Source organism: Manis javanica, chromosome 18 (genome assembly GCF_040802235.1).
Source record: "Manis javanica isolate MJ-LG chromosome 18, MJ_LKY, whole genome shotgun sequence".
In the NCBI taxonomy this organism is placed as follows: Eukaryota; Metazoa; Chordata; class Mammalia; order Pholidota; family Manidae; genus Manis; species Manis javanica.
The window spans coordinates 3,144,405-3,158,756 of record NC_133173.1 but is presented as its reverse complement, the minus strand read 5'-3'; the positions used below and the strand labels follow the sequence as shown (position 1 = coordinate 3,158,756).

At 49.8% G+C, this 14,352-nt stretch overlaps 1 protein-coding gene across 6 annotated transcripts in view; it reads left to right on the top strand.

Moving 5' to 3' along the window:
• Nucleotides 1-14,352, top strand: part of PDE8A (phosphodiesterase 8A) — a 120,078-nt gene that overhangs the window by 96,145 nt on the left and 9,581 nt on the right. For all 6 annotated transcript variants that reach the window (XM_073227054.1, XM_073227053.1, XM_073227051.1 and 3 more), the window contains 7 exons: nucleotides 3,886-3,956; nucleotides 4,218-4,382; nucleotides 5,509-5,557; nucleotides 5,799-5,934; nucleotides 7,412-7,610; nucleotides 9,526-9,743; nucleotides 11,043-11,175. In XM_073227054.1, coding sequence (XP_073083155.1) covers nucleotides 3,886-3,956; nucleotides 4,218-4,382; nucleotides 5,509-5,557; nucleotides 5,799-5,934; nucleotides 7,412-7,610; nucleotides 9,526-9,743; nucleotides 11,043-11,175 — 971 coding nt within the window. The remainder of the gene's footprint in view (nucleotides 1-3,885; nucleotides 3,957-4,217; nucleotides 4,383-5,508; nucleotides 5,558-5,798; nucleotides 5,935-7,411; nucleotides 7,611-9,525; nucleotides 9,744-11,042; nucleotides 11,176-14,352) is intronic.

Sequence of the window (14,352 nt, the reverse complement as noted above, 5' to 3'; positions counted from 1 at the left end):
CTGATTCCTTGACCCGCTGCAGCAGACGTGGGTTATCTGCTGTGACTGTGTGTGGTGCACGTGAAATCCTTGGCAATATATTGCATCCCGGGTCGTGGTTTGCCGTGGAAGCTTCTCTTTTGATGGGGGGGGGGGTGAGCCGCGTTTGGGGATGTGAAAGATTTATTAAGCAAATATTATTTACTCCTAATTGGAATATGATTTTTTAAGATTATATAGATACGGAGCCTGAATGATCTAGTAGTTTAAAAATATAATGAAATTATTTATGGATAGCGTGGAGGCAAATATTAACTGCTAGCGTGTACTCTCTTTGACCCGGAGTTGAACCGGGAAGCATATGGAACTGGTTGTTATTAAATAAAAAGCCAAAACCTTCCAGGGCAGTGCACCTCAGCTTCCCTTGGGGGCGCCGGCGCCTGCTCCCACCTCCCTCTCAAGTTGGTTGCCAGGAGAGAAAGGGTGGGGTGCCCCTCGTGTCAGGAAGACCATCCCCCCGGGTCCTGGGCCTGCGACGAGGGCTGGGTGGAATGCACCAGCAGGGCCGCAGGGTGGCGGTCCGCGGGAGAGCGTGGGATTTGGCCCCCGAGTGGCCTTGGTCCACATCCTGGTCTCATCTACTCTCTGTGCAGCCTTGGGGAGAGACGGCTGTGCATCCATTTCTTTGTCATAAAATGGGGATAATCACGCTGTCCACAGAGGGTCATATGAGGATTCAGTGAGTGTGTGGCGCCTGGCAGGGTGGTGGCTCCCACGGACATCTTCCCAGTGGCCATCGCTGCTCCCACCCGGATCCTTTGTCGTCCTCGGGCAGAGCGGAGCAGGGTCCCGGCGCCTGCCACACTCTGATGTCCTTTCATCCTTTGAATGACTGTCTGTTTCTGCATGTTCAAGAGTTAAACATTTTTCTTCTAATGATTTGGTTTTCAATTACTGTTATTTTTAATTGAGTTATAATTTACATATAATAACTCAAACATTAAGTGTTTAATTAGTTTTGACAATTCTACAGACTCACCCAAAATAGATATAGAAATAAGACACACAAACACACACCCTTTACTGCCTGGAGGCAACCAGTGGTTCTGGCACCATAATTAATTTGGCTTCTCTTTGTGCTCCAAAGAAATGGAACCATAAGGATGCACTCTGTCTGGCTTTCACGTATTTTAGTGTTTTTGAGATTCATCCATGTTGTTAGGTGGAGCAGTATAGCTCATTTTTTTTATTGCTCAGTGGCCCTCCATGGTGTGAATACGCCACGATTTGCTCATCCTTCTGTAAATGGGCGTTTGTATTCCTTCCTCTTCCCACTCTGGGGCTGTTAATAAGGCTGATGTGCAAGTTTTCATGCAAGTCTATTTTTGTGGACATGTGTATCTGTCCTACGAATGGACTGCTGGACCCTCAGGCAGCTGCAGACAGTTGTCCAGGGGAGATGGTACCAGGTCACCCCCATCACTACCTGCGAGAGTGCCACTGTTGGGGATCTCCCACTCTCAGTTCTACCACCGTTTTACATTTTAGCCCTTCTGAGGGGTGTGGTTTCAGTTTTTATTTTCCTGAGATTGAGCACCCCTTTCATACCCTTGTTAGCCATTTGGATATCACCCTTTGTGAAGTGCTGTTCAGATATTTTGCCCATTTACATGTATTTGGGTGGTTTTTCTTTATCTTGTTGGTTTACGGAAATTATCTTCATATACTCTCAAGAACGGTCCCCTATTGGATATATGTATTGCAAGTATATTTTCTTAGTCTGTGATTTGCCTTTTTACTCTTTGAATGGTCTTCTAATGAGCAGAGCTTCTTAATTTTGTTAAAGTTCATTTTATCAGTGTTTTCTATTATAGCAGTGCTTTTCTGTGTCCTGTTTAAGAAATCTGTATCCCAACGCCTTGACGGTGTTCTCCCATGTTTCCTTCCAGCAGCTTTATTATTTTATCTTTCACTTTAGGTCTGTGATCCATTCCAAATTAGTTTTTATGTTTGGTGAGGGTAGGGATCGAGGAGGAGCTTCCCCCCCACATGGAAACCCAGTTGGCCCACGGCTATTATTGAAAAAAAACATCTTTTGCATCAGCACCTTTGTTGCAAATCAGGTCACTACAACTACACGGCCTGTTTCCGGACCCTCCGTCATTGTTCTGTGAGTGTGCGCTCGCACCGCACCACCGCTGCTCGCCACAGCCTGTGGTAGGTCTTTGTATCTGGTAGTTTAAAGTTCTTCAAGATTATCTTGTCTATTCTAGGTCCTTTGCATTTCCACACAACACTTAGAATCAGTATGTCAATTTACACACACACAAAGCCTCTGGGATTTTATCTGGGAGTGTGTGGAATCTATAAGTCAGTTTAGGAAAGTTGAATTCTCAATAATACTAAGTCTTTTAAACCATGATACGCTCTGTGTCTCTAGGTCTTTATTTTCTCTCATCAGTGTTTTATATTTTCAATGTGTATATATTGCCCATCTTTCATTGGATTCATTTCTAAATATTGATGGCTTTTGATGCTCTCATAATGGTGTTTTTTAATTTTAATTTCCAACTGTCTGTTGCTAGTATATGGAAGTACAGTTGACTTTTGTGTGTTCACCTTGTGCCCAGTGGCCTTGATAAACTTACTCGTTGTGTGAGTGCTGTTTGGATTCTTCTGGACTTTCCGTGTACACAGTCAGGACAATCTTCATACACTCTCTTAAAAATTTTTTTATTGTAGTTGACAATATTAGTTTCCGGTGTACAAGACAGTAATTTGACAGACAGTTATATACATTATATAATGCTCACCTCAAAAAATATGACTCTCTGTCACCATGCCAGGTTATTACCATATTGTTGACTATAATCCCTATGCTGTACTTTTTCGTCCCTGTGACTTACATATTTTATATTTGTTAGTTTGTACTTCTTTATCCCCTTCACTTACCTTATTGCATTTGCTGTTTGGTTTTTGCAAGCATGTCACTTTCATTATATTCTTAGATGAAAACAAGTCCTTTTTATAGTGACAAAATAGTGGTTTTTTACTTCTGGTTTAACGGCTTTGTTGGTTAATTGGAAGTTGGCGACCATATACTGGTCACCAAATTAGAGTTAAAAGAGTTTTTTTGATCCCTGACATTACAGCATTTGAGAGCCCTGGGGTGGATTAATCTTGGGCCTCAATTTGGTAAAATGAGGCTGACCGTCAGGCTGTGGAACAGTCTGTGTTCCTTTAAAGTCCATGGTAAACAAACAGCATTTGGCTGCAGTGGGGTTTTCGGGGAGACCCACAGAACCCTGTGAGCATCCTGCCCGTACCCTACACTGTCTGGCCTGCCCGCCACACCAAAGGAACCGTGTCTAGACAGGAAGACCAAAAATTAACAAACGTTAGAGCCTGGGATTTGCCGCCTGCCCAAGTGAGGGTTTACCTGTCAGCCAGGCTTGGTGTGACACTCAGGAAAGGCTGAGCCCGAAATTCACGCGTGGCAGGTAACGACGAGTTGTGTTTATCGCTCCTGCCCCACATGAACAGAGAGCCTGCGTGGCACTGTCCCCCAGAACGGTTTCACTCCTGGAGAGAGGCAAGCAGCATGACTATAAAGCCTTATTGTCAGAAACACGGAAAGACGCTGACGTTTGGCCTTGACCTGCTTAGTTGTGTCCTGTTCTCTCTCTGGCCTGTGGTGTCAGGAGCTCCGTCCGCAGGCACGTGCCTCCTGGTGCCTGGAACTGAAGGCAGCCCAGCAGCACGTTCTGGTCCTGCCCCTTCGTCACAGGGCTGCTGCACTGCGGCCGGGGCGGGGGCACGGAGGGAGGCCGCAGGGCCCGGGGCTGGCGAGGCGGGTGCCCGCAGCCGTGCAAATCCTGATTTTTGCACCATGTGGTCTTGCTGCAGCTGCCAGCCAGAGGCGACCCTCTTCCGCGGCCCGGGTACATTCCGTGACGATTGAGGCGCCCATCTCCAAGGTGAGGCAGCTTGCGGTCGGTCTGCTCGGAGCACGGAGGCCCTTTCCTTCCAGTTGATCATTTCCAATGGGAAGAAACAGGGCACCACCACATAATAATCTCTCATTGTGCGGACCTGCCGCTCTGAAGAGAGACCACGTGTGACACGAACCTCTTAACAAATCTTAACGAGCCTTGAGCTCGGTAGCCAACCTGGCTGTGGATCGCTTTCCTGTTGTTTTTAAGGTTATGAAACTCAAGTCTTTTCTTTCCATGTTGCAGGTAATCAATATCATCAATGCTGCCCAGGAGAGCAGCCCCATGCCTGTGATAGAAGCCTTAGACCGTGTGCTGGAAATCCTAAGAACCACTGAACTGTACTCGCCACAGCTGGGCGCTAAGGACGACGACCCACACGCCAGCGCCCTGGTCGAGGGCTTGATGTCGGTGCGTGTGTCTGACGCGGCTGCTGGGGGGAGCCTGTTCTGCCGGTTGTCTCGCTCAGAGGTGTTTTGTTTATGGGCTGGAGTACAAAGAGCCCTTTGCATTTGGGGCTCAGTCCAAGGCCAGGCGTGGCTGCCCGTTGGCCAGAGCCACCCCCACCTGTAGCCCACCACCCCTGGGCCTCGGCTTGGGGCAGAGAAGGGAGGCGCATATGCTAGACATTCTGCTGAGCTGGTTCCCCGTTTTTGTTTAGGGATTCTATGGGTAGTTTATTTAAATGAACATGATTACTTGAAAGATTTGGAAAACTGGGCAGAAAAAACCTCTGAAATCTTCCATTCCAAACAGCAGAACAGGAAGATGGTGTATATTTAAAGAGGCACCGGGGGTGGGGCAGTTGCCCTCGGGGGCACCCTGTACGGATTCGGCGGCTCTCTGGGAAGGAAGGGCACCTTGTCCCTGGGCCTGAGGGGTGCTGGTGCCTCTGTGGCCTGTCTTGTACAGGGTCTCACAGGGAAGGACAATTTTGTGGAAAGTGGAGCCGTCCGTCACTGTCACCTCCTGCTTTCTGAAGTCACTTTATCCCCTGAAAATAAGTTTTTAGGGAGTCATCTGACGGGTATAATGGTCCCCAGGGAAGACCTGTTCCCTGCGGCCTGCCTGTGTGAGGCAGGGGCCCCCCAAGCCCGCAGGCAGGAGGCCATGATGATGATGAGGGATGGGGAGGGGCTTGTCCCCAGGGTGAGGGGTGAGAGCGGCCCCAGCACTGGGAGGGGGTCCGGACCAGCTCTCTGCCCATGTCAGTGGGCTGGGCGGGGGTGCTTAGAGGGCAGGGAGGGATCTGGTCTTCTAGAGGAGGCCTGGTGGCCATTACGGGGAGGGGAAGGCAGGAAGATGGTAGGAAAGGGTTGAGGGGAGTTGGCCCCAAGAAACAACGTGTCCTGAGTGCTGGCAGGACCTGGTGGGCTGGGTGCTCCCGGGCGTGGGACTGAGTCGGGTGGCTGACCACAGCGGTGACCACGGGAGCCCTGGGGGACACTGACGCAGAGGGGGGCTTCCGGGGCTGACACTCCTGGGGTTTTCAAGGAGAGTTGTGACTCCTTTTTCTTGTTCCCTTGATTTTTATCAGGATGGTTTACGACGATTATCTGGGAATGAATATGTTCTTTCAACAAAAAGTAAGCTTTTCCTTTTTTAATTTTTTGAATCACTTTTATTACAGTCGAGCTTAAGTGCTGAAAATAAATTTGTGAGATACGATTTTTCAGATGGTTTTTCTCATTAGTAAGAAGTTTCTTGCTGTCATAAAACCCGGAAGGAAGCCGAGCACCTGGCTGCCGAGGCGGGGTTGTCCCCCTGAGGAGCAGTTCGTGCCAGAACGCCCGTTCATTTTGCTCCCCCGTGTCCATTCCCCTGCAGACCTCCAGCAGGTTTCAGGCAGTATAACCACTCCCATCACCCTTCACGACGTCCCGCCGCGGATAGCTCGGGCCATGGAAAATGAGGAATGCTGGGACTTTGATATTTTTGAACTGGAGGCTGCCACTCATAAAAGGTGAGTCCCCGCGGAGCTCAGCAATGAGTTCGGTTCCAAGGGCCTGGGTGCAGAAAGCCACTGACGTGGACTCTGCAGAGAGCCAGTCGCTGAGCAGGGAGGGAGGCTCAGGGGGGCAGGAGGGTAGCCGCTGCCCCTCAGCCGCCAGGGCCCAGGCCTCGTGAGGGGACCGGGGAGAAGCCAGGGGCAGAGGCTACTGGCCATGCCTTCTGCAGAGATGTGGGAAGCATGACATTGAGAAGTGACTTAACCCCTTTACATAGCAGCTTTTTTCTGTTAAGTACAGATACTTATTACTGCTGTAGGTATGTTAAGGTAGCAGCAGAGAGCCCCCCTCAGAGTCTAGAACTAAAAGTTAGAAATACACACACACACTTGATAAAAGCTGTCCCCAGATCTGAGTAGTGACAGGCATGGAGCACGCAAAGCACCAGTAGTCCTGATGTGGGTGCGATCAGAGTGGGAGTGGGATTTTCCCTTCGGTTTTGTACCCTGCTGAGAAAGAACCCTTAACCAAAGGGCTGTGGTCGGCTTGGTGCACAGGAAAGGAGTGTGCACAGGGCTGACGCCGCCAGGGCTGTCGGTGGGCTGGTGAGGCCCGGACCTGGTGGCCAGGAGGCGGTCACAGGAGAGGCCTGCCCTGCTGGGCCGTGTATGACTACCAGGGCTTACCCCATTTGTCGGCCCCCAGGACAGCTCCCACCCTCTGCTCATGCCCACCAGGAGTTGGCCGGCTGCACTGTTTCCATGTGCCCAACACGGGCAAGGGCACTCCCATGGCAGACGTGGCTCTGAGCACCTGGCCCACATGCTAGTGACGTTGCATCTGTGTGAACTGGGCCAAGGCTGGTCAGTTCAAGTCCCGTGCACCTGGTAACCTCTGATGCTCCCTCAGCAGAGCCACATTTCTTGACCTTCCGAGCAAAAGGCGAGAAGCTGGATCTAGGTGATTCTCAGGGAAAAGCCTGACGTGCTCAGCCACTCAGGAAGCCTCCTCACACTGTGACCCCACCTCCAGACTGGGGAGGCCATTACATGGCCTGTGGCAGTGTCTGGCTCACATGCTGTCATCAGAACTGTTTTATTCTAGGCAGGACATCTGGCCACTGCCAGAGGGCCGGCGAGGCCAAAGGAGGGGATAGGGCTCAAGGCGGTGCAGGTGCGAGGCGAGCTGGGGCGACCCGGCGTTAGTGCGACCGAGAGTGTGGGTCGGGAAGGGGAAGGGGAGCAGTCCTCGCCCGGCCAGTGTGGACACCAGATAAAAGCTCTGAGGCCAGAGGAGGAAGCAGCCTTCCACAGAGGCTGCCGCGGCCCCTGGAGCAGGGTCGGGGGCCAGCACCTCCTGGGCGAGCCCCTCTCGCTGCCCCACTCACTCAGGTCCGGCTCTGGTTTGCTGGCTGGACCGAAAGTTCCCCAGGGCTCCGAACACTGCGCCTGTCTCTGCGCTGTGTTAATGCCGCGGGTGTTTTCTCTCTAGGCCTCTGATCTACCTTGGTCTCAAAATGTCTGCTCGCTTCGGAATCTGTGAATTCTTAAACTGCTCTGAGACAACGCTGAGATCATGGCTGCAAATTATCGAAGCCAATTACCATTCTTCTAACCCCTACCACAATTCCACACATTCTGCTGATGTGCTTCACGCCACTGCGTATTTCCTCTGCAAAGAGAGGATAAAGGTGAGTGGTGTTTATGCTGTATGCTGAAGGGCAAGCGCCATGGGGCAGCCTGGCCCGGGTGCTCTGCTCCATGCCCCCACACGCCCGGGCACGCGCCTGCTCTTCTCATGCCAGAAGGCCCGCTTCCGGGCCCATCCAGCCCATTTGGACAGCTCCTGTCGTGACCTGGGGCCGTCCTGCTCAGTTGAGTCGGTGCAGTGGGGTCAGGGTGGGCACTGTGCATTCACTCAGCTCCCGGGGCTGGGGCACCTCCTGGCGGCCCTTCAGCATGGGCTGCCTTGGGGCTGGTGAGCAGCTTTAGCTCCAGGTTTGAGGCGGCAGGAGACAGGGTGGGGGACGGGCACAGGAGAGCTTCCCGGAGGCGAGGCCCCATTCATGGAGTGTTGCCCACTTCCCAGCCAAGCTTCCTAGGGAGGCTTTTCATGTTGTGAATTATTTCATTAAGGAAACTTTTGAAGCAGTATCTAGATTGGCACTGATGTGCCCAAGTATTTGTGTTATTTCTTCCAACATCCATCATAAAAAGGGCAAAGAGGGTCCAGGAAACCCCGGCAGCAGAGCCATTTCACTATTAGAAGTACCTGAGAGCAGAAGGGCCAGGCCACTGGTTCTGTGTCCAAGAACACAGCCTGGTGCGTAGAGGACGCAGCAGGAGGGCCGCGAGCACGCGGACACTGCGCACGGGGGATCCTCACCCCGACGGTCAGACCCCGCAGCTGGGGCTCTCAGTCGCCCTTTCCCTACTCCCTCTGGTTTTTGTTTGTTTACTTGCTTTTAAGTCAGCAGAATAGAGTCGAAAGCTCAAAGACAAATGGCAGGGGAGGGATGTCTGTGTCAGTATGGGTCTTTTTGTTATATAGTCAAAAGCTAACTTAGAACAGTTGCTAACTGCATTTGAGATTCAATTCACCTCGTACAGTTCACCCACTGGAAGTTGAAACTATTGAATTTCAATTTAAATAAATTTACAAGACTGATTTATTAGATATATACCTTCTTTTCGAGTGTCCAGAGAGTACAAAACTGATCTGATAATAGTACACAGTGTCTTGATAAACCTCAAAATTTCATAGGCTGTATTTTCTAACCACAACTAGAATTTAATCACTAAAGGTCAAATAAAAAATGTCAGCCATTAGAAAGGAGAAGATACTGATAAGTAAATAGAAAACAAAGTGGGAAGAGCAGCGTGATAATCCAAAACGGCTTTTGAAATAACCAAGAAAATTAAAGTTCCAGTCAAACTAGAAAGCAAGAAATACAGAAAACACAAATATACACATTTGTATTTGGAGAATGACAGGGATGCACCCTATACTTCTGTACTAATTCAAAAGTCTTTAAAAAAAATTTTAAATTAATGCTAGAAACAGAAAGCCAAAGAGATCAATACCATGGAAGTAGATTTTAAACTATCAATGAATTTCTTCAAAACCCTGGCTCCTGACCCAGATGGTCAATGCGTTCTTTAGCCTTTAAAGGAATTTTTCCGAGTTACATAAACTTTTTCAGAGCCTTGAAAAAGATGGAAAAAACTAGACTAACCCCCAGTCAATGTGAGTGATGCATAAAAGTCACCTCTCTCGTATTCGTGACGCTCGTTCACGCTGGTCTAAGTGGCGTCTCAGACCCCGGGTCTTTCCTGCCATGCGTCCAGGCACAGGCTGCGGGCGGGGGACTCCTGTCGGGGACATCCTCTGTTTTGGTAAGTCCTTAACTTGTGTGAGACTGGGAAGCAAATCATGCTTCCTAATAAACATACACAAAGGTAACAACTTTCTGAGTGGAAATAGGAACACTGGATTTGCTTAACAGTATGCTTTCCTTAGAAAAATACCCTTAAAGTGACACCCCACTGAAGGCTTCCTCGCTTTCAATGTCATGTCCCGGATTTTAAAAGATCTCTTGTTTCCAGCAAACTTTAGATCCAGTTGATGAGGTCGCCGCCCTCATTGCCGCCACCATTCACGACGTGGACCACCCCGGGAGGACCAACTCCTTCCTGTGCAACGCGGGTAGCGAGCTGGCCATCCTGTACAATGACACTGCCGTGCTGGAGAGCCACCACGCGGCCGTGGCCTTCCAGCTGACCACCCGGGATGACAAATGCAACATCTTCAAAAACATGGAGCGGTAAGAGCAGGCGGGCCTGGCGGTCCCTCTGTCCTTTGGTTTTAACAGCTTGATTGGGACACAATCACATACGACACAGTTCACACCCGGCAGGAGTTCTCAGAGCTGTGCGGCTCCCACTGCAATGGTAGAACGCCCCCCCCCAGCCCTGGGCGACCCCTGGTCTGCTTCCCAGCCCTGTGGGGGTGCCGGCTCTGGACATGTCACACACGTAGGCAGCAGGCCCCACAGGTGGTCTTTTGTGACCGGCTTCTTTTACTTATACACTTAGCACGATGCTCTCAAGGTTCGACTCCTTCATGTCTTGACATTTCACAGCAACGAAGTGTAATGCTGACGTCCTGAGCTCAGAGCAGCTGTCATTTTACGTCTCTGCCTGGAACACTGTGCTCCCCTGTGCCCAGCAAACATCTTGTCATTGTCTCCGTTCACACGTTGCTTCCTAGAGAAGCCACCCCTGGTCCCTCACGCTGATTACTCAGTCCCAGACTCCTTCAGAGCACTCACCACATTTGTAAATAACTTACTTCTCAGCATCTATGTAAGGTTTGATTTGGTTCTTAAGCTCTGTAAGGCCACAGTGTCATATGCCTTCTGTCTGTCACTGTCCCTAGTACCTAGCATGGCTCCTGGTGTGGGGCAGGGGCTTACATAATCAGGTGCTCTTATTAACTGGCCCTCAAACTCTGGAGCCTCTGGGAAAAAGGGAGTTTTGTAAAATCAGGAACCTCTTTTTGAAAAAGTCCCGTATCAAACTTTCCTTAGAAATCCAAATAAATAAACATTCCTCATGACAAAAACATTCAGAGATGGAGTTAAAGTAGGTCTTATTTGTAGTTGCTTGTATGTGCATAGGTCATCTCTGGAAAAATACACAAGACCCTGATTGATGACTTTGGTTGTCTCCAGGGAGAGGGCTGGGGTGACTGGAGAAAGGGGGTGAATAGAGATTTCATTTCATATTCTTGGAACCTTCTGAGTTCTTAATCAAATGGTTTATGTCCTGTTTTATTCTGAGAGCTCTGTGCCTTATGCTGCAGGATGATGGCAGCATGAGCGCTGCACCTGTGGCGTCTTGCCCGCAAGCTTCTGAGTCTAACTTCTGCTTGGGTTCCCCTTGTGAATGATGCAGGCACTAACCTTTAACGTGCACTTTTAAAGTGTGCCCTGCGCTGACTTGCAGTGACATTAGAATTCTAGCTGCAGCGGACGGATGCACGTCCTGGGGCACCGGCTGTTCTCAGGAGCACCGCTCAGGATCAGCCACCTGTAGCAGCCCCCCGTTTGTCACTGACACAGGAACGACTACCGGGCGCTGCGCCAGGGCATCATCGACATGGTCTTGGCCACAGAAATGACAAGGCACTTCGAGCATGTCAACAAATTTGTCAACAGCATCAACAAGCCTTTGGCAGCCCTGGAAGAAAATGGGGTAAGGGAGACATGGGCTGGGATGTCACGATCCATGGAAGGGGTCAATGAATTTAAATGATTTTTTAACCAATGGAAATTAAAGTACAAACAATTAGGGGAAAAAATAGAACTCCAAAAATAGGTATGAAAGCTCTGAATGGAGGGGTCACGCTTTAGACTGACTTCCCGCCCCCTTCTCACAGTTGCCCTTCGCCTCTCCCTGGGTCGGCTGGAGCCCTTGAGGTCTGTCACCAGCCACTCCCCACATCCTTCGGCAGCAGCATCTACCTTCCGTTGTTTTATGTCACAGGAGGCTGGGGGTTGGGAAGGCCTTTGTATTTTGGTCACAAAGGTGACTTTTTTTTTTAATTGAAGTATTGTGGATATACAGTATTATGTTGGTTTCAAATGTACAACACAGTGGTTCAGCAGTCACCCAATTATTAAATCCTTACCCCGTCTAGTGTGGTTACTATCGGTGTAGAAAGATGTTACAGAGGCCTTGACTGTATTCTCCATGGTGTTCTACCATCCCTGTGACCAACTTAGATTGTGATTGTGAATTATTGGGCCCCTTTATTCCCCTCCCCCTCTCCAGCCCCTCCCCCTTGGTCACCACTAGTCCCTTCTCGGTGTCTGTGAGTCTGCTACTGTTTCGTTCCTTCTGTTTTGCTTTGTTTTTAGATTCCACAAATGAGTGAAATCATTTGTATTTGTCTTCTCCACCTGGCTTATTTCACAATACCCTCTAGATACACCCATATTGTTTCAAGTGGCAGGATTTCTTTTCTTTTTATGGCTGAGTAATACTCCATTGTGTATATGTACCACATCTTTATCCATTCATCTACTGATGGACACTTAGGTTGCTTCCATATCTTGGCTGTTGGAAATAGTGCCGTGATAAACACAGGGGTGCCTATGTCTTTGAATATCGGATCTTGTTTTCTTCAGGTAGATTCCTAGGAGTGGAATTACTGGGTCAAATGGTATTTCTATTTTTAGTTTTTTGAGGAACCTCCATATTGCTTTCCACAACGGTTGAGCTAATTTACATTCCCACCAACAGTGTAGGAGGGCTCCCCTTTCTCCACATCCTCCCCAATATCTGTTATTTCTTGTCTTTTGGGTTGCGGCCATTCTCACTGGTGTGAGGTGATACCTCGTTGCGGTTTCGATTTGCGTCTCCCTGATGACTAGCGATGTGGAGCGTCTCTTCATGTGCCTGTCGCTATTCATATTTCCTCTTTGGAGAAATGCCTGTTAAGGTCCAAAGGTTATTTGTATTTTGGGTGTTGAGGCATATGAGTTCGTTACGTGTATGGACGTTAACCTCTTATCGGATGAGTCCGTTATGAATATATTCTCCCATACTGTAGGATGCCCTTTCCTTCTATTGATGGTGTCCTTTGCTTTTAGTTTGATGTAGTCCCACTTGTTCATTTTTTATTTTGTTTCCCTTGCCTGAGGAGATGTGTCCAGGAAAATCTGCTTATACTTATGTTCAAGACATTTTTGCCTGTGTTCTCTTCTAAGAGTTTTATGGTTTTATTTCTTAATTCAGGTCTTTGATCCATTTTGAGCTAGACAGTGATCCAGTGTCATTCTCTTGCATGTAGCTGTCCAGTTCTCCCAACACCAGTTGTTGAAGAGGCTGTCTTTTCCCCATATAGTCATAGCTCCTTTGTGATACATTAGTTGACTGTAGATGAGGGGTTTGTATCTGGGCTCTCCATTCTGTTCCATTGATCGATGGGTCTGTTCTTGTGCCAGTACCAAGCTCTCCTGATTACTGTAGCACAAAGGTGGCATTGTTGCCCCTTCTGGATTTGAGGTATGGAGTCACGACAGATGACCTGGCAAGGCAACATTAAACCTGCTGAGGAAGCACAGATACGAACATCCATGCTAGCTCTGCTTCACTATGTCCTTCTGTGCGGAATGAGCAGGGCCTCCAGGCCTCGGGTTTATGGGCATGGTGCTTCATACATTCCCTGGGCCCTGATCTCACGGCTAATCTAGGGTGATAGGCCCCGTTTACTCTTTCATGAGCCCTCGTCCTTTGGGCCCACAGGCACTGGCCTTCTTGGCACCAGCTCCTTCCGCCATCCTCAGGGTCTTTCCCGGGCACAAGGATGACTTGCCTATGGGGCCAGGGTCACGATTCCTGGAATTCTACCTCCACTTTCCTTCTGTAGCTCACGGGGTCCCTCTCCCTGGCTTGCCAGCTCTTCACACTTGTTCCCGTTGAACCTGCTTTGAAACCTGTTGGGAATCCTTCACCCTTCCCTGTTGTCCCGGTTTGCCCAGCTTGCCTCTGATGCAGAGGCACCCACACCGCCATCCTGGACGGGGCTAGCTGTCACCTGGACCGCTGCCCCCGGCTGACCCCACGCCACATTAAGAAACAGCATATGCCTCACAGACTTGGTCTCTCCCGCCCAGTCTGGGCAGGTCCCTTGAAAGTCACATTTCTCATCTCTGTGGTCAGTGTTGGGGTTACTTCCGAGAGACCAAATCAGTGTCCAGTGGGGCAGAGCAGGAACAGAATTACACGGAAGAAAATAGTTTTCAGCTGTCAGTACCGAGTTGTAGTCACACTGAAAATATTAACACAGCTGAAGAGAGAAGACTCAGCATGAAGCTGGTTGGCAGCGAGGGGCCCGGTGCGAGAACCGCTACGGCAGCCCAGGCTCGGTCACCACTGCGCGTCGTGGTGGCAGCTCTGCCCCACCGAGCGGGACCCTCGGGCTCCCTTACCGCCGTGACTGCTCGCTGAAGTCACGTGACTGACCACTGATGTCACGTGACCAGCTCCTCTGGAAGCGTGCCTGACGGGTACAGACTCAGCTCTGGGATCATCTCTGACAGCACCCTGCCCCAGTACACCCTCCTCCAACCCAGATCTGCTTCAGAGGGTCCAATGCACCCTGGACTGAAATCCGTGTCTTTGTGAATCAGGGAGCAGGTGGTGTGAGGACTGGTCAGAGCCCAGGACTAAAGGCAGCGTTTCAGTTCTTCCCTGACCCAGCTGGGCGGCTTTGGGTGCGTCTCTCTGAGTCCCCGTGTCCTCCATCTGTACAGTGTAATTGTAAATGATGCTGCTTTTCATGCCTACCACAAAATTTTGTGAGTACAGATCACAAGAGAATGACTGCTAAGTCCTTTGTACACTGACAACTAATGCCAAAGATCA